At 38.8% G+C, this 25,529-nt stretch overlaps 1 protein-coding gene across 1 annotated transcript; it reads left to right on the top strand.

Annotated features, from left to right (window-relative positions):
* Positions 1-3,034: 3,034 nt before the first annotated feature.
* Positions 3,035-20,275, top strand: NDUFA9 (NADH dehydrogenase (ubiquinone) 1 alpha subcomplex, 9, 39kDa). The gene is given in 11 exon segments (XM_009584188.1): positions 3,035-3,056; positions 3,977-4,147; positions 4,949-5,046; positions 5,238-5,329; positions 8,284-8,425; positions 9,581-9,683; positions 10,391-10,458; positions 10,609-10,685; positions 15,297-15,392; positions 17,380-17,446; positions 20,004-20,275. Coding segments are annotated over 11 exon segments (1,107 nt in total). The 3' UTR covers positions 20,175-20,275.
* The last annotated feature ends 5,254 nt before the right edge of the window (positions 20,276-25,529 follow it).

Here is a 25,529-nt window from a genome sequence, read left to right as displayed (position 1 = left end):
CCGCGGGCCTCCCTTCTCTCACCGCGGCGCCCTCGGAGTAGAGCTGGGTGAGGGAGCTCACAGGGCAGCGTCTGAAAAGCAGCTTGCTAAAATAACAGAAATGGTCGTTTTTCTGCCTGCCTTCTCTTTAGGGAACGGGGGTTTGTAGCCCAAAGGGCTGCGTGGGATTGGCTCAGGCTACCGCTGTAGCTGTGCAGTAGGTTATCTCCCTGTGGCTGTCAAAATCTCAGCAAATGAAATGCTGCCCTGTAGGCTAAAAGTTTGCATTCTTTCTACGATTTCTTAGGTGACTTTGACATTTTGGCCATGATCTATAAGTTTGCTCAAATACCAAAATTATATTTAAAGCTTGTATTTGGGTCTTTACCTCCAAAACAGAACCGATTTTTAATTAAATGGATTCAGCACGTGCTCCTCTTGTTGAGTAAAGTGGGAGATGGCAAACAGGTTTTGTTGGTTGATAAAGATGAGGAAGGAATTTAACCTAGTTTTAATTGGAGTAATGGGTCTTTTCAAGAAAATGATGGCTTACTGTGGATATTTGAGGTTTAATTCAAACCAGTGTTCATAAACTGCTTCAAATATGGATTGTAAAAGTAAACTTCCAGTGACAATTAGATTCTGGTTAGTGAAGAAGATGAAATCGTACTGCTCTGAGAATGCGCTCCTGTGTAACACAGGGATTCTGAATTTTAAGCACTGCTGCTCAGTCTGGAGATGTTAACATGGGCTGTGAAAGCTGTATGGCTCTATTAAGTTACGTTGTCCTGAGTTACTAAACATTACATTTTGATAGGGCTCCACACCATATGGAAGGTCCTTTACTGGACCTAATCTCTAGCCTGCTTTCTTTGAGTCTCATGGATACCCTTAAATCTCAACTTTTTTTTAATCATATAGTAGTAATTGGGCACATAGCCATAGATGGTGATAATTTGTGACAGATTTTGTACAGTTATGGAACAAGAAAAGATGTACACCACTAAAGACCTTACAGTGTAAGGCAAGCCATAACAAGTGTATATACAAAGGTGGGAGAATACAAAAGAGTAATTGGATGTTATTTGTTAGTGTCACAGTGATAGCATCATGAAGAGCCTGTCACCAATAATTTTTGCAGAAATAACAGCAAAAAAACCACAAAGAAGTCGAAAGATGTGTATAATTTTTTTTTCAGATTAACTCTCTTGTCATTCTTATGTGAGTTGATCTGTTTAATGATACTTTTTTCAACACGTGCTCACAGTGGACTGAAATCTTGTTGCTTTTAGGTTTTATATTGTAAGGACTGAAATGTGTTCCTATGTGAAAGTAACAGATAGTGTTAATTCTGTAAATATGAATATTGTGTAATTTTTTTTTTTTTACAAACCTTTAGAAAGAGAAGTGTATGTAAACAAAGTACTGAGGAGTATGGGTCATCAAGCTTTCTCTTTCACCATCTCAGCATACCATGTAGCTTTTTTGCATACTTGAAGGAATCCTGCTGGTTATAAAGAACCCAGTCATTTTTCTGTGAATGTGCTTTTCCTGAAAAATAAAATAAATAATAAAACCCTAGTTATTAGAACACTACAAGAATGAAGGTAACAAGATCATCCAACTGTCTCCCTCAGTGTTATCCTTTACGCTTGCACTTGAACTGAGCTTGGTTAACCTGCACTCTCCCAGTACCCATTACATAGCTACAGGCTTTATTCTGTGCAGAGTATTCAGTATACACTGAATACAATCAATGATTTCATTTGCAAGTTTGTTCTGTTGTTGTTGTTTAATAGAATAAAGAAAAAAAAGCAACCTGCCTCTCTAAGATTTTTTAATGTAAAAACCTAGGATATGGGCTGTATGTTTGTGTAGTCTGTGTCAGATAACGTTGTAAGGATAGTGGTAATGTGTTTTAAGATGTGCTGTGTTGGAAATCCATTGAAATGGCTGTCTTCCCCTTCACTGTAATTCCGCAGAAGTATACACAAAAATTTTAGAGGGCAATGTTAAATTAACTGGATGATAGAAAAAGCAGAGAGTAAAGATAAATGGTGAATATGGGAGTGAAGAATTGGCATGTTCCTTAAAATATCAGTTTGAGGTATTACAAAGTTTAATATAAAGATATAGTGTCACTTTTAAAACTGCATGTCAGGTTTTCAGACATTAATTGGATGCCACAGGAGTGTGTACTTCTATGAAGCTCCAGCAGATCTTTGACAAACGGTGTGGGGGTTTTTTTGTGTGTGTTTTTGTTTGGGGTTTTTTTTGTTTGGTTTTTCTTTTAATGGGTGCTTATCATAGAGTGTGTTTTCCTTCTTTCTCATAGTTAGTCTCAAAATGTCTGTCTCAGTAATGGAGAGGCCCTGCATATCTGCCACTTTAAAACAGATACCATGCCCAGTTTAACTGTTCCTGAGCTTGGACCTATTTTGTAGGAGAGTTGCTTTTTAGGAAGTCATATACCTACTTGAAGTTTACATAGGTAGTGTCTTATTTTGTCCTGTTTCTATCAGCCGATTGGAGTATAGTTTCTAGGCGTAGTATATTAATTTAATAAGTACAAATGTATATGTGTGATTGCTTTATTTAGTTAAGTGGATGTCAAGATACCTTTCACGACAAAATTGGCGATGTGGTATCTTTTATTATTCCAATTTGTGGGGTATGGAGCGAGGAGGGATAGACAAACTTTTAGGTAGAGAAACACCTCCTTCAGGCACTGAAGTCTTGCTGGATTTTCTGGTTTGACTTCTATCAGCTGATCTAACAAAATATAATTTATGTCCAAACATACCCTGTCCTTTTGATCCTCTTAACATCATGGCTACGACATCAGTGCCACTGTGTAACTGGTGATACCTAACCATATCTGGATAAAACGTACTCCTTCAGTGTACAAGTGGGATTTTTGTTTGTTGTTTCCTCATGCATACATCATTCTGATATCAAATACTAATCTTGTTTTCATTATGATTCTTGTTACTTAGCTTTATATGGAGAAGATTAAATTTGTTTACTTATTCTTATCCAGCAAATGCCTATGGCCATGACTTACTAAAAGTTGGAGGGTCAGTTACTGGGTTTCTGTTATATCCTCAAGCTAGTTTTCCAATGACAGCTCTTACGGTCTGCTCTTGTCAACAGCCGGATGTGTGTGGTGTATTTATGCATTCTATATTTCATCTGTTCCTTTCTTTTTATGAGCATGGACATGTAGTAACACTAAACATTTCTAATTTCAAAAATCTCTTATAAGATTTTATTTCTTGCTTTTGGCTAACTTGGTTGGACAGGACATATGTTTCTTCTTTTCAAACTCTCTGTTGGAGCTGCCTTGTCAATTTATGTCAATATCCTAGTGATGTCCTATTTCCATGGCTTTCAAGTTTTCATATCTCCTTGAGAAAAGGAACAGCTTTGAGGCAATATTCTATGCATCATGGATCCGGCTCTTTGCATCTCTTCATTTCCCTTCACTCTAGACCTATGACGTAGGAGGATTGCTGCCTCTTCCAACATTTAGGTCTGCTATATTTGGACTGAGGTAAAAAGTCTGGTTAACTGCAGAGTGATTCTGAGGTCTTTGTCCCGCAGTTCCCAGATCTGGGAGCAGGATGTGGAGGTACTCGGGTGGGACCTGCCTTTAGCAAGTATTCTTTATTTGCTTAACCTCTGTGCTTCACCTTATACGTCAAGTACTAATGCTAGCCAGTTAAGATTTACTTGCTGTTTAGGAACCGATAACCTTAGTCTGCTTCTTTCATGTCTTAGTTAGGTCTTTGACTTTTATCAACAGCTCCCTCAAGCCTGCTGTCCTCTGACCTATCCGGATGTCTCTGAAATAGCGTGTCAGGAGTCTTGACATGGGAAATTTTGTGGAGGGAGATTAGAGAAAATGGATCTGTAATGAGAAAAATAACATTAACTATGGTTTGACAGTGCTAACTTTTAGATTATATCATATGCTCTCTCCTGTTTTGTGTTGTAGGCCCTGGCATTTCTGTGTTAGCTGCAGCACCATCTGTGTTGCAGCAGCACCGCCAAGTTCATCATGCGGTGATCCCTCATGGAAGAAGTGGACGATCCTCTGTTAGTGGCATCGTAGCCACTGTCTTTGGGGCTACAGGTTTCCTAGGACGATATGTTGTCAACCGTTTAGGTAATGTTCCCCAGGAGTACTAATTAAAAAAAAATTCAAGTGTTTAATGAAACTAGTTTTTCTTCAGGTTGCAGGATAATCTAGAAATCTCTGGCATTTTGGATCCTAGAAGTGTTTTGTGTAATACTTTCATAGTGTTTGGTCTGCTAAAGTGCCGAGATGTGACAATTAGTAAAAACTGTTTTCATCTAGGAAGTTTAGAAGCTTTTGAAGATTGTTAAAGTCATTAAAATAAGTCATTCTCCTTCAAGTACTGTTTTTCAGTCTGTAAAATGCAGATCTGAGGAGAGGTAGAGCACATATTTGATTCTTCTGGTTTTGGCCTTATTAGGACATTTTACTAAAATGTTTGCAGGAATTTGATTGGAATTCTTTAAAATTGCCCTTTTGAATTTAAGTTTTGGAAAATAACTCTTGCTTTTTTTTTTCCCTTCTCCTTTCCATGCAACTTAAAAAATGCAAATATCCTTAGATGTGACACATTTTTAGGTATTGTACTATGTTTACGGCACACACTGTGATTTTTTTTGTTGTTGTTTGTTAACAAGCTTCTTGTAAGCTTCTGTATTTTGTCTTACAAGCCCAAATAGTCAAGTATGTCCCTGCTTAAGAATTCCAATGATGTAGGTTCAAAAACTTACTTCTGTTCTACTTATAGCTTTGCAGATAACTATTCAAGATTATGTGTATTTGTTGTGCTTTTTTTCCCTGAAAAAAGGAAGTTTTGTGTATTGAGAAGTTCATCTACTTAAAGTTAAGAGGTGGTTTGAGATAAATGAAACTTTTTTTTTGAATGCTTAGGTCGCATTGGATCTCAAGTAATCATACCCTATCGCTGTGATCAGTATGACCTCATGTATCTGCGGCCGATGGGTGACCTGGGGCAACTTGTCTTCTTAGTAAGTCTTTTGCTTTGGCTTTAGATCAAATACAATACCATTGCTATACAAGGAAGTCTGTTAATCATTCTCAAAGTCAGAACTCCAGCTATTGTTTAGCCTCTAAATGGAAATGGTGTGAAAGAGCTTTCTTTGATTATGCCTATTTACACATTATCTCATCTTTTTTCCGTTTGATGCTCTGGTTACAGGAGTGGGACTGTAAGGACAAAGACTCTATCCGAAGAGCCGTGGAACACAGCAATGTGGTCATTAATCTTGTTGGAAAGGAATGGGAAACAAAGTAATTTTCCCTTTTTTTTTCCTATATAGATAGATTTGCACCAGGTATTGGACATTGTAGCCATGTTTTACAGCATGTGTACAGTGTGCAGTGATACTGACATTATTCTTGGCTTCTATGAAAAGGCAAAACTGAAATTTTGCATGTAAAAGTTCTTCCATTTCTCTAAATGGTTAACTAGAGTCCTGGTTATGGTTTGCTTTTGAAAAGTACATTCTTTCTATAATTTTCTAGTGTACAGCTTTTGTTTTGTCAGAGAGTTCAATGTGCTGCTTTCATACACCTTACGGATGTTTCATGGGTGCCTTCCTGTAGCTGACAGAGGCTCACCAGTTTCTGTGAGCTCATATTTACATTATTACAGAAGTGGGCTTTTGTCCTGTCACTTCAGTGTAGCGATGAATTCTAGCCTACTAGAATAAGCTATGATCAAGCATTTCCTATTCTCTGGTAAATGTTAATAAACAGGAATAGCTAGTGGAGGGTCCCTAAGATTACGATTAATAACATCAGTCCTTGATAGAATTTTGGCACAGAGACTATTAGCTATATAAGTATTTTTTTGTAATATTTTTAAAAAATACTCCTTTTGGAAATCCATTTAAAAAATCCCATATTTATTTTAGGTTAAAAATACCTGTAATAGCTTCTATTTATTTTTTTGCATGCGTGCAATTATGTCCACTTTATTTAAAGCCTTGTGCAGAACTGCCAGACAAAAACTCATTAGTTGTGTGATTTGCCTTTATACGGTACATATGCTATCATAATAGACAGAAACAAATGTAGATATCAGTTTCATCTACGTTTACAAGCCTAATGCCTTTTTTGCTCTTTTTTTGTGAACAGCCATTTGGTGTTCAAATTGTAGAATTAGTGGTCAAATTGTATTAATAGAATAGAATTAGTAGTCTCAAACTGTACAATTATTTTTCCTAAAATAGGAGCTTGCCAACAGACAGACTACTTCAGCTGTTTCTTGTCTAGTCAAATATCATACGTAACTTCTGGGAGACACTGATTTTGCATTCAAATTCGTAGAGGTACTTTCTTTTTCTGATAGTCACTTAACTCCTTGTCTCACTGTTGGGAGTCTATAGCATATTTTATTTGGGGAAAAGCCCACTAAACCTAAATTAACTTCGGTCTTGTGCATCTGACAAGGTTTTTGGTTCTTTTTGTATCTTCTTCAAACTTTGGAATATAGGTAAAAATGTACAAACCAACCTGTGAGGATTGTTTTGCGCTGTTACTAAATTATGAACGTAAGAGTTCAAGCGCTTATCGCTGTCAAAACAGAAGAAACTTCTTTGTAATGTGGGAATGAGGGAAGAAAAGAAAGTCTGTACAGTTGGCCCAAGGACAATGTAATCTCTATTTATCTTTCAGATATATATTTCATGTGTACTTCCCCATTTAAAATTTCTGGACTTGTGTAAAAAGTATGATTTATGTAAGGGAGGACTTCTTCGTTATGAAAGGAAGTGTGGCGACAGCAACAAAAAGTTTCATTCTGGTTAAAAACCCCCAAACTTTGTCACTCTGGTCAGTTTCAACAGATTCAAAAGCAGAGGAATCTTGGTACATGTGAAAGACTTCTGGATGTTCCAAAACTTACCTCTGCACAAATGTTCTTATGATTTTATACACGTTGGCATCAATGGTGGTTCTGGAACCCTGAGATAAAATCCTATGGTCTGTTAAACACAAGGTCAGACTAACCATTGTAATCATCCCAAAGTCTATGAAAAACTTTAAGCAGGGGGAAAAAAAAAGTAAGACTAGAAGTAGAGATCGGTCAAAAAAAGTAAAGCCTGCCTTTAAATACTTTCGTCCTTGCCTAGTATTAGTGTACAGTCTCATCTGTGTATACTATGTTGTTTGAAAACTCCATAGTTACAAGAGGGATGTTGTTCGTTCTTGTGTGTTTCTAAAATCTATTTTTGTGAGTAGAACAGGAGTGATGGTTCCCAGGATCAGATTAGTTATTGAAGGGTCAAAAATAACTTTTTATTTTTAAGGCTTTCTTTAGACTCCAGTGGGATCTGAAGAGCTGTGGGAGTAGATAAGGACAGAGAGAGACACATTTGGACAAGATGTTTGTTACCCAAAGCAAATGGAATAGATGGAGCGGCGTGCTTACAAGGACAATATAAAGACATGAGAAGCCAATCCTCTTTCTTGCAGTCTTGGGATAGCTGGAAAGAATTTTGGGATTGTTGCCAGTCTATAGTGTCAGTTCTGCTTGGAGACAGAGCTTCTGTATTGTTCTTGATCAGATGCCAAACTAGATTACAGTTGAACCCCTAATTTAGGCCCCTTGAATGCCATAAAGTGAGTGGAGTTCTTCTTTCTGCCTGCTTCTCCTTGAAGTCCCATACAGCTGCTATGAAATGGTTCTAACTGTTCTGTCAATGTAAAATTTTCCATTTGCATAAGCACCTGTGTGTTCTTTGGTCTGTTTTTGTCTACCTCCCCGATGCCTAGCATCTGCCCTGACTTAGGCTGCTCAGAATTTTTGAGCTCCTTTATAGCGTAATTGAGTGCATCAAATGGAGTTAAATTTTGAACACGTGTTGTAAAAAGACAGCTTTGTTCAGATTTCAAGATGCAGCACTTCTCTTAAAAAAAAAAAAAAAAAAAATCTGTTTTCACTTGAGAAGAGTTTTCTATTTGTCACAGACAAGTGGGCAAGAGGATTTTTCGTACTGATTTAATCTTAACAGGTGAAAAAGCAGTACGAAAGCTGTAATTGAAGCTTACTGTTGCATTTCACTTGCCTCTAGTTTTTATCATAGGAAGAGTCCTCATGAAAGGAAACTTTGTTTCTAACAAAGGGCATCAAGATACTTTTTTGAAATATATTCAAGTAATACGTTATGATTGCTGTTTGGTTGGTAGGCAGCCACTGTTAATTGCTCTTAAAGTAAAATTTCTTTTTTGCCTTGTTTTAGAAACTTCAGTTTTGAAGATGGGTTTGTAAATATTCCTAAAAGTATTGCGCAGATAACTAGGGAAGCTGGTGTGGAAACACTCATTCATATCTCTCACCTGAATGCTAGCATGAAGAGTCCTTCCAAATACCTCAGGAGTAAAGTAAGTCTGGAATCCTTTTGAATATATTTTCTGAGAGCCTACTTTTTGTTGTTGTTTTTTTTTTTTTCCCCCAACTGCGTCTGTTTGAAGGAAATCACTGTATGAATTTACTATGGAATGTTTTCTGCAGTTGAGGAATTTTTAAGTTACTGTGCTTACTGGAGCTAGAAATCTTCCATAGTACTTCATGTACTTTGAAGGGAAATAGATCTTGTATTCCTGAAAACGCTGCCTTTCTTCTGTCCTTGAATATCTTTGCATCTAAAATTATTGTCATTAAGAAAGAGGAACTAGTTTGATGGTTTGGGATCCGATATCAGGCCTAACATCTAAGGCTGGAATGACCTCGCAAAGTAAGTAGTTGATGCCAGCATGAATGCTGCAAAGACAGATGAGTATCACGATCACAGGCCCTTGGAGTGGGATTGTTACCTGCTCCAAAGGAAAAAAAAAAACAAAAAAAAACCAAAAAAAACTGTTTTGGTATCTTACTATTTTCTTCCTTATTAGGAGGTATAATTTTCTATTAATTATTTTCTCTTTTAAATATAGCTATTGTCCCAGTTTCAGCTATTTTTGTTTTGAGTTCATTGTACTCTGCCTTGTGTCTAGTATAAAAAAAATTTTAAACCCAAGGTTAAAATTTGGTAGCTCTTAATGTGAACAACTCTATAGGATAGTTACGCCTTACTGTATTGGCCAGTCCCATGTGGAAAGTAGATAGCTGCCACTGAAATTTCTAACTGTACTTAAGCAGTTCTTGGAATGTTCTGATAATGTAGTAGGGGTTATGTAAACCTTCTGTTATCTTCCAAGCTCTGGTCTGAATTAGCAAGAGAAGTACTTAGGTTAGGCTTCTTCCTGTTTGAACTTTGTCACTTTAAATTTCTGTCACTTCACTAGTGAGACTGTATTGTATCTCAAATAGAAGAAATGATTCCCTAATTTATGGGACTTTTGGGACTTTCTGTGAGACCTTTATCTTAGCATAGCATCTCAAAGATCAGATGGCTCAGATTTAAATAATTTTTGTGCTACTGATGGTGTCATTTCTTTCAGTGCTGTAGTCAGGATGCATTAAGTTCTGAAAAGGCATCCTCTTCTGGTCTGTTCAGAATGGATCTAATTAATGCATTCATTTTAATTGAATGATAGGCTGTTGGAGAGAAAGCAGTGAGGGAGGAATTTCCAGATGCTATAATTTTGAAGCCCTCTGAGATGTTTGGGAGAGAGGACCGATTTCTCAATCATTACGCAAGTATGTACTCTTGAAATAATAAAACCATGTATGATTTGTATACCTGTCTGTAAAGAACAGAGGGAAAATGTGATTTGCTTTTGAAAAGCAGAGAGGTATGTTTTTATCAGAAATGTAATGAATTTTGTTAGCTGAAGGTGTATAATGGGAACAATAAATTTTCATCTCATGACTGAATTGTTTCTGAACCTAGTTAGACTTTGCAGTTTGATTTTTTTTTTTTTTTGTTTTGTTTTGTTTTGGAGGGGGGGGATGTGTACTATTGTTTTATTATTTAGATTTTTCTGAGCTAAGGACTGGTCATCTTAACCCTCAAAGTAGTTTACCCTGAAAGTAGTTTTTCAAATTGGTAATGCTTGAATGTAAAAATTGACCTGAGTTGTTCTGGGCTTGGAAGCAACAGTAATGACTCTGATGTGTCACCAACAAAATTGCTAGACAGGATAGAGTGGAATCTGTTTCTGTCCTGCAAAGTTGAACCACTCTAAGTAAATAGTAAATGCAGCCTTCCAATTGTTGTTAATAAGAAAACTAAATGTGCGTTGAAAACAGCGCTGTGGTAATTCTTCCCAATTCTATTTTTTTAAAAGTTAAACCACTTTTCATAAGAGATCCACACTCAGTGTTGTGCAAAATGTATTGGCTATTTGCTTTCTGAAAGGATTCACAGATTTTATTCTCAAGTTATGTATGTGTCTTTCTATCAGACATGCGCTGGTTTGGTGGTGTGCCTCTTATTTCTCTGGGCAAAAAAACAGTGAAGCAACCGGTATATGTAAGTTTTCAATAAAACAAGACAATCCCAAATCCTCTGTGTGTGTGTGTTGGGTTTTCTTCTCTTCCCCCTGTAAATCACTTCTGAAAGAGGAGTGTGTGTATGCATTCCTGTTTTCTGTTGGTAATTGTCTGAATTTGTTTCTCACAGGTGGTTGATGTAGCAAAGGCAATTATTAACACAATTAAGGATCCCGATGCTAAAGGAAAAACATACGCCTTGGCTGGGTAGGTTACTTTTCTGATTTTAATTAACTGAAGTACTTCTTTTTGGTGTCATTTTTTGGCATGCTGCACAGTACATTTAATTTCTTCATCCATGCACACAGTTTGAGCTGCAATAAATTCCACCTCCTTTTTGGGAGGAAGAATGACTCAAGCTGTTATTGTGAGTACTCTGAAAATCCTAGCTTGGGCCCCATTGCATTTAATGTTATGTATGTGCAGACAAAGAAATAGGCAGTCTTGGGAAACGTGCTAGACAACGTAGATTTGGAGAAAATTCTTCTAAAGCTGTGTGGAAACCACCTGGAATTAGAATGGATAGAGACAGTGGATCTCTTTGTGTAGAAAAGCTCCAACTCAGAATAGGTCATTAGCATTAAGAATAAACAACGTGGCAAATGCCAAGGTAATGGGTCCACATTTTGATACTGTAACATAGCACTGGAACTGGTCTTTATCCAATATATGTGGTAAAAGGAACATTAGACTCATTGATAAAACAGTTGCTAATTAGTCAAGATAGAAATGATACTGAACAGCTCTCTTTTTTTCTATTGCACGCATATCTCTGTCTTCCCCCTCTTATACACTGAAAATGTGCATAGTATCTGGATTTTGCAAAAGGCTTATCTGACGTTATATTGTTTTTTCCATGTTCGTTTTGTGATGCTGTTGCAGTGATAGCTCTTTATTACTGTAGTGCAGAATTGTTGTTGGTTCGTCTCTTACTCGTGTGATGTCACTTTCTTCAGCGCTGTAACTGTGCTGTTGAGGAAGATGTTATCCTGGCAGCTGGGCTAGGTGTGCTGTATGCTGGTGTTCTGGAAAAGGCAGCAAGCAGGTCTTCAACTTCTGTTGGATCATGCTGAGGAACTTATGCTCAAAAACTAGCAAAATAACAGAAACAAGCTAACAATGTTCTGAGAGGACTTACTAACAGCAACAATAAGATTGTTAAGTAACTTGAAGTTGCTTTCAAATCACTTGGATGATATGAAGTGTCACACTAAAGAATAAGTAGAAACATGCTAGACAGCCATTCAAAACCACTTTTTTATCAGAGAATAGATATGTAGGTGTCAGATGGACACAACTAACACGAAACCACAAAATGTGACGAAATTAACCCTTTGAGTGACTATTTTATCTTTTGGGGGCAAACTTGAAGATCAGTCAATGTGTATCCAAAGCTGCCTGCCACAAAAGGAAGGAGAGGTGCCTGTTTTTAGGTTCATCGCTGTCTGAGCAGAAGCAACTGCTCCAACTGCAGGAGAAATTGAGAATTGCACACTAAATAGAACACTATTTGCAGCCAAATGGAAGGGCTAAACTAATTGGCTAAACTTTGAATGTATTCTTACAGTTTCAAAGTCTCATTTTTTGGCAATTTACAGAAGGCCAGGAGTTCAGTGCCCAGGTTTCAGAGGCAGGAATTCAAGCAAGGATGCCAGGCTCTCACTGCAAGGAATACAGTTTCAGGCACATAACAATGACTGAAAAGACTTTGAATAAATGATGGTCTAAACTGAAGATCCAAATCAGTGCTGGAAAACCAAAGGAACTCTGCAGCGTAACCCTTGACTAAAGCTGTATGAGATGCTTTTTTATTTTTTTAAAAGGAGTTACCGGTTTGAGTTTAAAATACTAATTTTGTAAAAGAACATTCTATTTCTGTGTTGTTCTTCATTTGTGGGTTTTGGGTTTTTTTTTTCCCTTCCTACTATATGGTGGAATAGAGTTTTAACTATGACAGCTAGTGGTGTCATTGCTATTTCTGAATGACTGAAGATTTGTTACGTTTTTTTTTTACCTGTTCCCCTTTTTCCCCCATGACACTGGTTTTGCTTCATCCACTTGTTAAATCATGTCTTGAATGCTAATGCTCTCTAGAGCTTGCTGTCTGCTAGTATTGTGGTTAATGGAATGACACTTCAATGTGATTCTATTCTTGGTGAAGTTGTGTTGTTAATGTTTGGTAATTTGTAAAGGAACAAACAGTATTTATTTTCACATTTTTAAGTTTAGCTATACTGTACATCCTTACATGGTTCTTGCGTATCAGGATAAAAGTGAAATTGGCTTATACTACCTTTGGATAGGCATGAGGATGTTAAAGGGTAAGGGCAAAAAATTTGGTAAAAAAAATGCTAATAACTAATGAAAATGAAGTTTGTTTTTTTTTTTTCCTCAGCTGACTAAGTAAATTTGACACTACCACTTTTTGGTGTGTTTCTCTTGTAAGTTTTACTAACAGAAGAAAACTGAGTATCTTGTTTTTGATGGTAGTCTTTTAGTGTAACTTCATAAATGCAGATGTCTCTCAGGTTCTATAATCCAGCCACCTGGATGATGTTGATAAGGAGTTTCAAGTGTTGAATTCTTTTGAATTCTTCCAAATATGCTGACCTACCTTTAAGTGTATCCATTAGAATGTTTTACCCTAACTTGCTTTTACAAACTAAAGTAGCAGTAATTTGGGGTTCTGTCTTTTTTTCAGCATTTATCAACAAATTTTGTTTGTGGTTATTAGCATTGCTGTTTGTTCTGAAGGCTCAGTTTTCATGCATGCAACCTCAGACCTTGATATCTTTGAGATCTTGGATTTATCAAACTGAAATTAATGTTCTTTGTATCATAATCTTGGATTTTTGGACTGTGAGAAGTTTTGCATACTTAGACAGTCTTACTATAGCATGGTTTCATTATTGTGGGGCTTTAGATTCCAACAGTAATTCAGTGTCTCCTATTTAAAAAAAAAAAAAAAAAGGAGACTGAAGATGGAAAAAAAAACCTACGGTCTTATTTTTAGGAGGCCCCTACCTGGGAAGTAATCAGGCTCAAGTTGATTGTCATGTCACTGAGATCTCTGCCTTAGCTGAGAAGTATAGCAAATACTTAGGAGACACATACTTCTGGTGTGTTCATTGACACTTTGATCATGATCAGCAGGATGTAGTTCTGAAGGTTGAAACACCAAGTGACACACCAGTGCTCAGCAGAGTGTTCTTGTGTGTTGTCGTGAATATTTTCAGAATGTTTTGGAATACCAGCAAGTTGCTTTGAAAGCCAAGGGAGAGATCTGTTTCAGTCTGAGGCATCTATAAAGATAGATCATTAAAATGCTAAGGCAAAGTCTGAACAAGAAAGGAATGGGAACTCCCAGTGGTGTATGTTTCTCTTAAACTACTCTTAAGCTACTGCAGGTGTGCAGGAGACTGACTGCTTCCTTTCCTCAATCTTGAGAGGGGGAATGTATTCTTTTGGGGGAATTTATCTTCGTTTCTTCCTCTTGCTTTTGAAGAGAACAGTATGTTCTTAGTCAAGCAAAGGCAAGTGAATCAATTTCCTTGCAGCCATTTGCTACCAAAGATGGGATGTCTTGTTAACAAGCCTTTCTTTATTTTACCATTTGCTTTCTGGCTTCCTTCTGTTACACACTGCCAAATGGGCTTGTACAAATTCAGTCCTGTCCCAGTGCTAAATTCAGAATTTGAATCAGCATAGAGGAGGCACATTAAAGATGTGCTTTAAAAGTACACAGAATACACTTTATTCAGTATGATTGTGGTGGGTTAGCCTTGGCCCGCAGCCAGACACTCACCTAGGTGCTCACTCCCCTTCCTCAACAGGACAGTGGGAGAAAATAGTATGAAAAGCTTATGGGTTGAGATAAAGACAGGGAGATTGTTTACCAATTACTGTCATGGGCCAAACAGACTCGACTTGGGAAAAAGTAATTTAATTTACTGTCAATTAAAATAGATCTGAATAGTGTGAAATAAAGACAAAAAGAATAAACCAACACCTTTTCCCCTCCACCCTTTTCCTAGGCTCAACTTCAGTCCTTCACTCCCAACTACTCTACCTGCTCTTCCCGAGCAGCGCAGGGGAATGGGGAACAGCGGCTTATGGGGTCAGTCCATAACAGCTCTTCTCTGCCGCTTCTTCCTTTTCACACTGTTCCCAGCGTGGGCCCTTCCACGGGCCGCGGGCCTTCAGGATAAACCTGCTCCAGTGTGAGCTCTCCATGAGCCACAGGGGAATCTCTGCTCGGGTGCCTGGAGCACCTCCTCCTGCTCTCATCTTGGTGCTCACAGGGCTGTTTCTCATGCTTTTTTCCTCACTCCTCTCTGCCTGTGTGGCATTTTTGCCCTTTCTTAAATGAGTTTTCCCAGAGGCGCCACCATCCTGTCTGAGGGACTGAGCCGTGCCTTGCGGTGGGTCCATTAGAGCTGTCTGTGCCTGGCACGGGGCAGCCCAGACCTGTCTACATAGGCTGCCCTGCTGCCCACCCTGCCAGCGCCTGGGCACTGGCACCCAACTCAGTGACGAAAAAATTTTGCAATTTGTGACTTACACTGTTACCATTGCTGATGTCAGATGATACGTTTTTCGAACTTAATCTCTCTCTATTTCAAACAGTACAGAATCTGGGGAGCCAAAATTTGTTCCCCTCTCGTGAGGAAAATGACAAATTTGGCAAATCATTTAGATTGAAGAAAAGAAGTCCTTAGTAGGCTTCAGGGTGGAGGGCTTTAAAATTTTTGTCTCTTGCTGCAAATATTTAAGTATACCTAACTTACCTATAATGTTTCTTGTTTTTTTTTTTTCCAGACCTAACCGATACCTTCTTTACGACATGGTACAATACATCTACGCAGTTTCCTTTCGAACCTTTCTTCCCTATCCGCTTCCACGCCCTCTCTACCAGTAAGTGGGACCCTTCCTTCACTAAGAACTTGGGACCCAACGGGCGGCACAGAAGCATAAGTAACTGTTGGTTATTTGATATTGCCTGTTGTTATTTAACACGGTAGGATTGTAGAAACTGGCTTTCCCTAGGTTCTCATTAGCTAGCTTTGAGCCTTCTGCTCAGGCACAGGCCTGCATTTGATGAGCTAGTGTATGAAAGGTGTACTTGTAATAAACTTAACATAACTATTTATTCCAGAGTCATTGAATGGCTTTGCTGAGTCAAGAAGTAGCAAAAGGTCTTAAGTAGAGACAATCAGTAGCAAACTAAACAAACTTTTAATAGTACCGCAGGGAAAATCTGTGTGTATGTTGCTGACCTGAGAGGTTTGTCTGCAGCAGCTTAAGGTATTGCTACTGTCAGCTATCCTTCCAGTCTGGTGAGCACTGCCACGCTGGAAGCAGAGTTTAGGTAAGAGTGGGTATGGGTATTGACTGACTTTCTAGTTCAGTCCTTTGTATTGATTTGAGCCAGTGTTGGAGGTAAGTTTGTTCTGAGATTGCGGCCTAGGAATTTGAGCAGTGCAGTTGTGAGGAAGCATTTCTTTGTCTGCGATACGAGGGCAGTAACATCTTTAGAAGATGGTAGTGAATTGGGAGATAAGAAGGGAAAGGTGTAGCATCACTTCAGTTGACGACAGTGGATGGACTGTGAAGGCTCTATTTGGATGCACTGAGCTGCTTTTGCCCTCAGAGGACACTGAGGATAGGAGCTGATTTGCTGAATTGCAGCTACTGAGTAATAAGTGCATGAAAACATGCAGTATAAATCTGAGCCTGGGCCTAGTCCTTAAGGCATAATCGCATCCTTTTGAAGAGCTACCTCAAACAGTAAATGCCGTTTCAGAAGTTGCCCTCAGCATGGTTGAGATGTGTTCATGTTTGGGGTGCTGGTCTTCCTCAATTTTAGTACAATGCAAACTAATAAGCTAAAAAAGTCACCAATGTTAGAACCCTTCTACCAATCTGCTAATAGGACTCAACATTGTGTTCATGTAACTGATGATGAATAATGCTAGAAAAACATCTTAAACTGTTGTGGCTGTTTCTGAATTGGTTGTAGAAGCATCAGGTTAACATGGCTGACACAGAGCAGCTTGTTAGAAAGTAACTATGTGGGTGCTTATTAGTTTTATTCACATTTGCAGCAGTCCACGTTATGCTTTTTTCTTTATGGGCTAAACTAAGTGGTAGTTCATATTTTTGAGAAAAGAGTGCATCTAAAAGGTGGATAAGCCTAGTTCTGTTTATGTGCAGTAACTTAGTAACACCCTAGTCTGACAGGTGAGCACTTTCAGTAAGAGGTTCTACCTTGAATACTGTTGGTCCTGAGACACTGAGCAAGAGCTGTAGTGTTATTTTCTTTTCTCTGCCAGATTTTCTTTCTTTCAAGGGAAACTTTGTTTCTTGAAACTGCAAATATACTAATCCTTACCCTTTTTATAGATGCAGATCGCTCCAGATTCCATCATCTTGTTTGTATGGCTGTTAACTCATTTAGTTGTCAGCAAGCATGTTTCCTCATGGAGGCATTGAATCAAACTTCGTGACTAATTGGATTACTGCCTACACTACTAGGGAACAGAGTTTGGAGGAAAGGCAGGGGCAAGACTGAATCCTCTGGTGTGTGGGGAATTGGATGTGGAGGTTTACCTTCCTCACCCACTAATGCTCATTTTTACTTCTAGATAGCTGCTCCTCCATTCCCTTCCAAAGTAAAAGAGATCAAATAATTCAGTAGCAAACAGTTAAAGTTACCAGAAACACAACTAAGAACTTGCTGGCTGGCATGTTCACTGCTTTAATGAATTCATAGCTTGCACGAACAGCTACGGACAAGCTCTTGCTCACTGTCTATTAAGTGTGAAATATTTTTATCAGTTCTCATTTTCTTCTGTGCTTCTGGATAATGACTATACTTTTGCAATACTCTTTCTGATTACAGTTTAGTTGCAAGATTCTTTGAGATTAATCCATTTGAACCATGGTTAACACGAGACAAAGTGGACCGGGTAAGTGTAGGACAATTCACAAATTCTTCTTGGGAAATGTTTCGTTGTGTATTTGTAACTTGCATTTGTAGTTTTGCATTCAAGGAGTGCTGAAATGTGTGAACATCATGTGGTGCAGTATTTCAGTCAGTTCAATGGCTTGAATTTGATTATAAAGAATTGTTTTCAGACTGTTTGGAAACTACAAAAATTTGAATTTTTACAGGTGTTTGTATATAACCTTCCTCAAAAATGGTTATGGTTTCTGCCATACAACTGCTGCAGCTACTGTTCTGCAATCTTGCTCTTAACTTATTTGTCCAGAACTGTTACAGTGCCAAGGGGGTACACTGTCAAAGCAGTCTGGAGATTCCTCTCGTGTAGGTTTACGAAGACTTAGTAAGAGAGAGGGACTAACAGAATTTTTTTTTTTTAAAAGGCATCATTATGATGTAGTCTTTCCACTACCAGCGGTGGAGGAAGGATAGTTAACATATTTCTCTAAATACATTTAAGTAAGTGCTTGAAACAATTGGTGGGAGGGTTATATAGCAAGAAGTAACATGATGGTGATGGGGAAAGGGCCCAACCTTTTTAAGTGTTAAAAGCGGTCAAGGCTGCATACTTCTCTGTGCTCCTGCCCCCCCACCTCAAAACACATGCTATTGAAAATAGCAAAGCCAAAGTAGAGATTGGATGTGCGATGTGCAGCTAAGTGATGGGGGCAGGGTGTGCTCCCCTATTCTAGGTAACTGGTGAGTTTATGTACCTCTAGATGCATTAAAGTCACTTATACCATCCAGATAATGGCGTTTTTAACAACTCGGGTTGAACTGACAGCGCTGGATACATCCCAAATTCTCGCTTAACATTAGAGTGCATTTCTCATGAACGTATTGCAACTTCATGTTTATTCCTAACTTCTCAGAGTGTCTAAGTGGGGGTGGAGAAAAAACTTGCAAAAAACCAACTGCAAGTGAGGAAAAAGTAGGATTTAGCAAGTATTAATGTCAAAACTGTTGGCATATGTGTAGGTTAGCAAAGATAGTCACGTACTCTGACAGTCTCTAAGCTTGCTGCTCTCTGAAGGTTGCAGGTACTCTCCCAAGTATTTTACAGAGATGTAGTTTTAATGCCTTTTGTTATGGTGCAGTATCAATAGCCTATTTTGACCTGATTGTCCCAAAATTAATTTGAGATGGGGTACTACCATGAATCTGGAAGAACTGGGTCCTATACTTAGAGCTGCTTACTGAATAGCTGTAAGCAATTAATGTGTATGTTTACATTTCTCCATCTGTGAAATAAACCAGTTTCCTATTCTGTTTGGAAATAATTGTGAAAAACTGTGGACAGTATGTGTAATAAAGAGGTAAGCTTATTCATGGTCTAGTGCAAAACTTTTTTTTTCCCCAAACCACTAACTCATCCCCCATACTAGAGAGAGTTTGCATTGTAGTTCTATTGGCTGTATTGACCCAGGATGTAGATGTAACATCTTCTGAAAACCTTACTTCTAGCTGCCTTTGTAGTTTATGGAGTAACATTTCATAAAATAAGCCTGCACCAAATCACTAAAACTACTGCAATTTAGCTATAGCATGGGTAGTGTAAGAGGGGAGTTTCTTCATGTCACTTCTGTGTCTGATTGTTCCTCTTTCCCAGCTTTTCATCCTTAAGTAATCTACACAAAATTAGATATGGTTGACTTAAAGATTTTTCAAGGAATAACAGCGTAAGAGAAATCCCCATTTTCTAAGATACAGGTCATACGTGTTGCAAATATGGTAACAGAATTAAGTATTTGTCCTGTACAGGACCCTGTTCTAAACCATGAACAGAGGAAAAACAACCTACCAAAGGTGATAACTCAACATGTATTTTCTTGACAAAGCAGAATGTATATAATTACAGTTCAAATATGCCCTTACAAGTTTGGCCTAATTTTGTGGTTGCAATGCAGTAATCTTCCTGATAATGTATACCTGATGGAGAGAAAATGAAGACACTTTCTGCATGTCTCGCTGCTATTTATTCCTGAATCTAAATCTGAAGCCTGAAGGACTTTTTGCCAGATACAGTATCTCCTGTCGAAATACACTGGGTACTCATACCTTGTATAATTACGCCATGGTTCTGTAGGGCCACATTGAATCTTTTCTTCCTCCCAAGGAAAAACACTGAGCCAAAATCGGTCAAGGAACTGGAACTGACATGCAGTTGGCTGAGTCCACATTTGTGTTTGAATAGGTCTTCAGATCTACTACAAGATGTAGCAGTGTATTGTATTGTGGGGTTCTTTCTTGGGGGAAGTTCTTATGTCAGCAGCCTTGAAATTGTAGTAGAATCTCCCGAGAGCTGCCATTTGTAGAAGATTATTTTGAGACATATTAAAATGTTTCTAGTACTATGGATTTATGCTAGTTTGTTTCCCTAAAAGAAAAAAGGTGACCTCAGGTATAAATACAGAATACTTTTTTTAGTACATGAATGGTTGCATTTAGTGTAATGCTGTTCATTCTATCAAGTGAATTCCCTCTTTTTTGTTTGTTTTTTTTTCCCTCCCTTCTTTTTAAAGTTTCACACAACAGACATGACATTTCCTGACCTTCCTGGTTTGGAAGACCTGGGTATTGAACCAACATCTCTAGAACAAAAAGCAATTGAAGTTCTGCGCCGTCACCGCAGATACCGCTGGTTGGACGCTGAGCTGGAGGAAGCAAAACCAGCTAAGACATATCCCATGTAACAGTTGATAAGGTGGTTTCTTAATGCTTCTTAAACTGCCTTTGTATGACCCAATTTGTTTGGAGAACTGTGTACATACTGAGTAAAATATATTAATCATGTAAACTATATTTCACCAGTGTTGTCTTTTCCATTATGGAAGACTGTCATTGAAATGCAGTTTTTCTCTTCAGTAGGTCATGAAGGCAAATTACATATTGGTGCTTAGCTGGTGAGCATTAAAATATTTTGGAGGTTGGGACTGGAGGGAATGTGTCTTAACACTAGTCAGTTTCTCCCTTGGCTCTCAAAGCAAGCATATCACTGAGCTTTCATAAGTGCTTAAGTGATTTGAAGAACATTGCAGTTCATGACTATGTCACCTAGAACATCTCCTTTCCAATAGGGATGGCTGGTACTGCCACCTATTCAGGTTATGAGGTCTCGGATAAAGCCCTGTTTTTAAGTTCTTGACTCTTCTGAGCTTTGTTTTGTACCCTGAGCACAACTATTATAGAAGATGCCAACTAAAATGGCCCAAGCTGTTTCTAAGGTCAAGGAACGTCAATCAGACATGTAAACAAGTTACTACGTGTCATCTGATCTCTTGTGATAATTGTGTGCTGTGGCTCATAGACATGAGGAAATGTGTAATTTCTTCCATTTTTACATGAAAAAGTCTAATTATTTTTAGATGCTCAAAGCCTTTATGTGCTGGGACATCATCTTTCTTTTGGTACGAGAGAGAAGCTTTGCTTCAGGTTTAAATATTTTCAATTGTTTTAAGATCAAAGACAGATCCCTGCCTGAATTTGATCAAGAACTGTCTTTTCTGTTTCCATATCCAAAGAGTTGCTGGAGTCTTTTGGTTAAATTCTGGTGGGGACATTGTTTGCTAAGGTGCAGCTTAGAGCTGAGTAAGTCTGTGCACAGAACTGAGAGCAGATCTTTATGCAGTACAGTGTTCTGATGGCTTCAAGATGTGAAAGAAGACATTTTTGAATCAAGGAGTGAGCTGCTAGTTCTGGGAGTAAGACAAATCATATTAACTAGGGTGAGTTGAGATTGGTGGGGAAACTGGTTTTAAACTGGGGCTGAGGGGATAAAATGAGTGACAGAACATTTTGTTTTCACCTGCTAGCTTCCTACTAGTTGCCTTTGGATGTGAAATCGGAGGGAAGGAACTGGGGCAAGTTGGACAAATGGGTATCAAAGGTAGAAGCCTAATGGAGGGGAAATCTGAAGTGGAGAATGTGATGGAATAGGTGATGAAAAAGGAGAGTAGGAAAGAGAGAATAGACAATTGAAAAGAACAAAAAGTCAAGGTTAGGGGAAGCACAGAAGTCTCTTGACTAAATCACACTGATTGCTGGAGCCAAAGATCAGAATCTCACTATTTCTGTATTGTTGCCAAACTACTGTGAAACTCTTGGGCAAAGTGTTTCTTAAATTTCAACAGCTTCCACATAAAACCTACTGCTGCTAATGTTTACTCTGTTAGGAAGAGGTGGGCTCCTGTGGTAATTTGCATTTTTTTGATCCTGCCTACTATGCGTTCAGTTTGGCTCTCATGGATTGTTTATTTTTCTTGTGATAAAGTAAGTTCAGTTGTTTTAAAATAAATCTGCCAATTCAAATATTCAAAAGCTAGGAAAAACTGCAAGTGAAGTGCATATTGTTAGTAATTTGATCCTTAACTTTTTTTTTTCTGACTGCAAGCTTTTTTCCATAAGACCCTAACTGTAAATAAGTAGCCTCATTAGTGCTTATTTAATATATTTGGCCCTAATCTTGATTTATTGCATGTTACTCATCCTGCTGTGAAAACGGTAGTATTTCTGAATTGTTTCACAAGTGTGCACAGAAGAGGAGGCTGAGGGGGGACCTCATCGTGCTCTACAACTACCTGAAAGGAGGTTGTAGCGAGGTGGGGGTCGGTCTCTTCTCCCACGTAACAAGCAATAGGACGAGAGGAAATGGCCTCAAGTTGCGCCAAGGGAGGTTTAGGCTGGACATTAGGAAAAACTTCTTTACTGAAAGAGTGGTCAGGCCTTGGAACAGGCTGCCCAGGGAAGTGGTAGAGTCGCCATCCCTGGAAGTATTTAAAAGACGTGTAGATGAGGCGCTTAGGGACATGGTTTAGTGCACATGGTGGTGTTGGGTTAACGGTTGGACTCGATGATCTTGGAGGTCTTTTCCAACCTTAATGATTCTATGATTCTATGATAGTCCTGCATAGCTAACAAGCAGTTTCCATTTTCAGATGGTAAACTGAGGCAGAAAAAACTCAAAGATAATGCTGTAATGTTAGGTGCCAGTGCTGGGAATCCTTAGCATAAGGCAGTGATTCCCCACCCCACCCCCCCATTGAAAGCACAGCTTTTCCAGTGGCTTCAGTTGCACCACAGACCACTCCTACAGGATCTTAATTCAGACAACCATTAGATGGAGAACATGCAGGTGATGAATACCCATGAAAAGTTTGCTTTAAGCAGCCTGCTCCACATCAGATAGGAATACTGGTAAAGCGGAGTATCACATTAGTGCTCAGCTGCTGCTGCTCCAAGTTTCATTTTCCACAATACTTTGCCTTACATAGCATTTCTGCTTCCTACCTTGTAGAAACGACAGTGTGATTTCTCATTATTTATCCTTCCAAAGCAATTTCTTTAGGGGTCTTGAATGTAAAGAAAAAAAAAAAAAGTCACTTATTTTGTAATACAGTCCAGAGTACAAAATTACTATAATTCAGTGTCATCGGTGATTTTTATCCCTACTCGCTTATCAATGAGGGGATCTTCCTTCTTATCCTGTCCCTAGCTTGCAATAGTTTTTCAGCCGATCTGCAATTTGCAAAGTACCGAAGGTCCTTTAAACGTGTGGACTCGAGGCTCGCACTTAACACCTTTGTGCGGGGTGTTGCTCGAAGCGGTATGGAGGGGGAAAGAGGGGGCTGGGGGCTGTTGTTTTCCACCCTCCCCACAAGAGGTCACTGGCAGAGCAGAAAGCGGCAATGGTCTTTAAGCGCGCTGGGTACCTCTACTTTTTGCAGCCTGTTCTCCTGCTGAGGCTTTGCCATTTCTCATCTCTGTTCCTTGCCCGCACGCAGCCAGAAGGCTGTCCAGAAAGGGATTTTCAGGTCAGGCCCAAAACTGTGCATCGACCAATTTAGGTACAGTGGCATAATAATACATGGCACTGGTACCATCTCTGGCTGAAAGGGAACCTGCTTTGGTCCTTTCCCGGCACATAGTCTAATAATCTAATCTATAGCCCACCTTCAGCCTGCTCTAAAGGGTCTTGTGAGAAAGTAGACCCTTGGCAGCATCTGTTTATGGACCAGATGAATTATTTGCATGGCCGTGTGAGTGTGTGTGTGCGCTTAGGAGACAGATGGTTAGGGACCAATAAGGGCTGAAGAGTTGGTGATGGCAATCATACTGGCAGTTGTGTTAGATATATGTGCGTATGTGTATAATATCTCTGCATGTGTGCATGTACGTAGATATGTATATATACACGCCCCACCCTACCTTGGACAGTCTGATGGAAAGTATATGCATTTCCCTGGAACTGAGAAGAAAAAAGGGAACAGTGCATAGGTGTCACCAAAACATCACTTCTCACTTTTGGCACTCGGCTAGCCTGGAAAGAAAAAGTGACACTTGTGCTCAATGTAGTTAACTTGGTTCATATGTTGCCTTGGGGCACCAGTATATCTTGGCTGATGTGAAGAGAAATTGTAAGGAGTAGGAGAATATCGTGAGAGATTGTTCTAATGGTAATGGTCGTCTTCATAAAAATTAGAGCACCTCTATATTTTGAGTTCATGTGGGAAATATTAATAGCCTTTATCCTTTATTGGGAAGGTAACCACTAATGTAATTTTTCAGTATGAAAGGAAGTAGGTATGGAGGAAGGAGAAGGAGATAGCAAAAGCAAAAAACTTAACCCACTTTGCTTTTTTAGTTCCCCATGCAAATAGGACTGGAGGGTACTTGCATTTTAGGAACAGCTTGTGTGGGTGGGAATAGTATCTGCATCTAAGGGTGGAGAGAAGGATTTGGACCTTAATGTTTCTTCAAAGACTATATGTATCCTAAGCAGTCAGGACTCTGGTTTGGACTTACTGCTAATTATGTGCGTATTTATGCTGAAAATATGATAACTCTTGAATTACGCTGTTCATAGTGTATCGCTCCAAGTTGGAACAGGTGACTTGCATAGAATTAAAATTTCCTGTCTGTCTGCTGTTTTATTCTTACCTCTTAATTTTTCTTTCTTGACTTACTTGGAAAGCCTTAAAACTTCTTGAGTTGCTTAGAGGGCAGATGGTTAACGACTGATAAGAGCATTCACGCTGGCAGTAATTATTCTGTAGTTACCTCTCTCCCTGTGTTTTCTCTTCTTCCTTTCCCCCTGTCCTAAGTGATATGCATGGATACGCATTATATTAAATGAGGAGATCAGAGGACTGCTATATTTAAAGGAATTCAAAGTGTTACAAGAACTCACGAGTAATTCATGACAGTGTTACTGCAGCCTCTTTGAGGTATAGAGGCGGAAGGTGAAGGACACTCACGAAATGGCAAAGGAAAGCTGGTGCCTGAGCTGAGAATAGAGTTACAGTATGCTGCTGTGGCTTCTTTCTATCCTTTTAATGATTAGTTATAGCCTGGGACTCACTCACCTTAAACACTATTCTTTCTTGAAAAAGCTTACAAAGGTGGTAATATCAAAATTTTTGTAATAAACAAATGATACATTTTGGAGAAAATTCTGAATGAAGCTAGTTCTGGATTCCTGTGAATCTCTACTTTTGCTTTCCTTTGTGCTTTCTTAGGTCTGTTTTGACACACATTTCTATTTTGGTTTATAAATGAGCAACAATAAAGCACAGATGATCTACTTCCAAGGTTTTGGAGAGTGGTTTAATGGCAAAGCTTGTTTGATTGTGGTGTTTTGTTGGGTTTTTTTGGGGGGTGGGGGTGGGGACGGGGAGGTAGTAAAAACTAGAAAATGGAAATCGCCTTTCTCATTGTCACTAGGGAGTCTCATCCAGATCCCAGGGATTTTGTTGTTGGAATCCTGATTTGGAGCAGGGCATAGAGTGCCCAGTTTGAGAAACATGTATAGCAATGTGTGTGCATTGGTTTACCCTCTGTATTGCTACAGTCTTGATTAGAATTAAATCGGCCAGTAATCAGAGCTACTGCTTGGCAAATGCTTTTCTAGGTTTTCCAGCTCTTCTGTAACTTTATTGGCCAACATTTATCCTCTGGGCTGATAAAACTCTTTAAAAAGGCATTAAATACTTTCCTTCAAAGTTTTATGATTTGTGTGTATATATGTCGATCTGCTCGAGGGTAGGAAGGCT

This window comes from Fulmarus glacialis, unplaced genomic scaffold (assembly GCF_000690835.1).
Source record: "Fulmarus glacialis isolate BGI_N327 unplaced genomic scaffold, ASM69083v1 scaffold16398, whole genome shotgun sequence".
Lineage (NCBI taxonomy): Eukaryota > Metazoa > Chordata > Aves > Procellariiformes > Procellariidae > Fulmarus > Fulmarus glacialis.
This window is presented reverse-complemented; position numbering and strand designations above follow the sequence as displayed.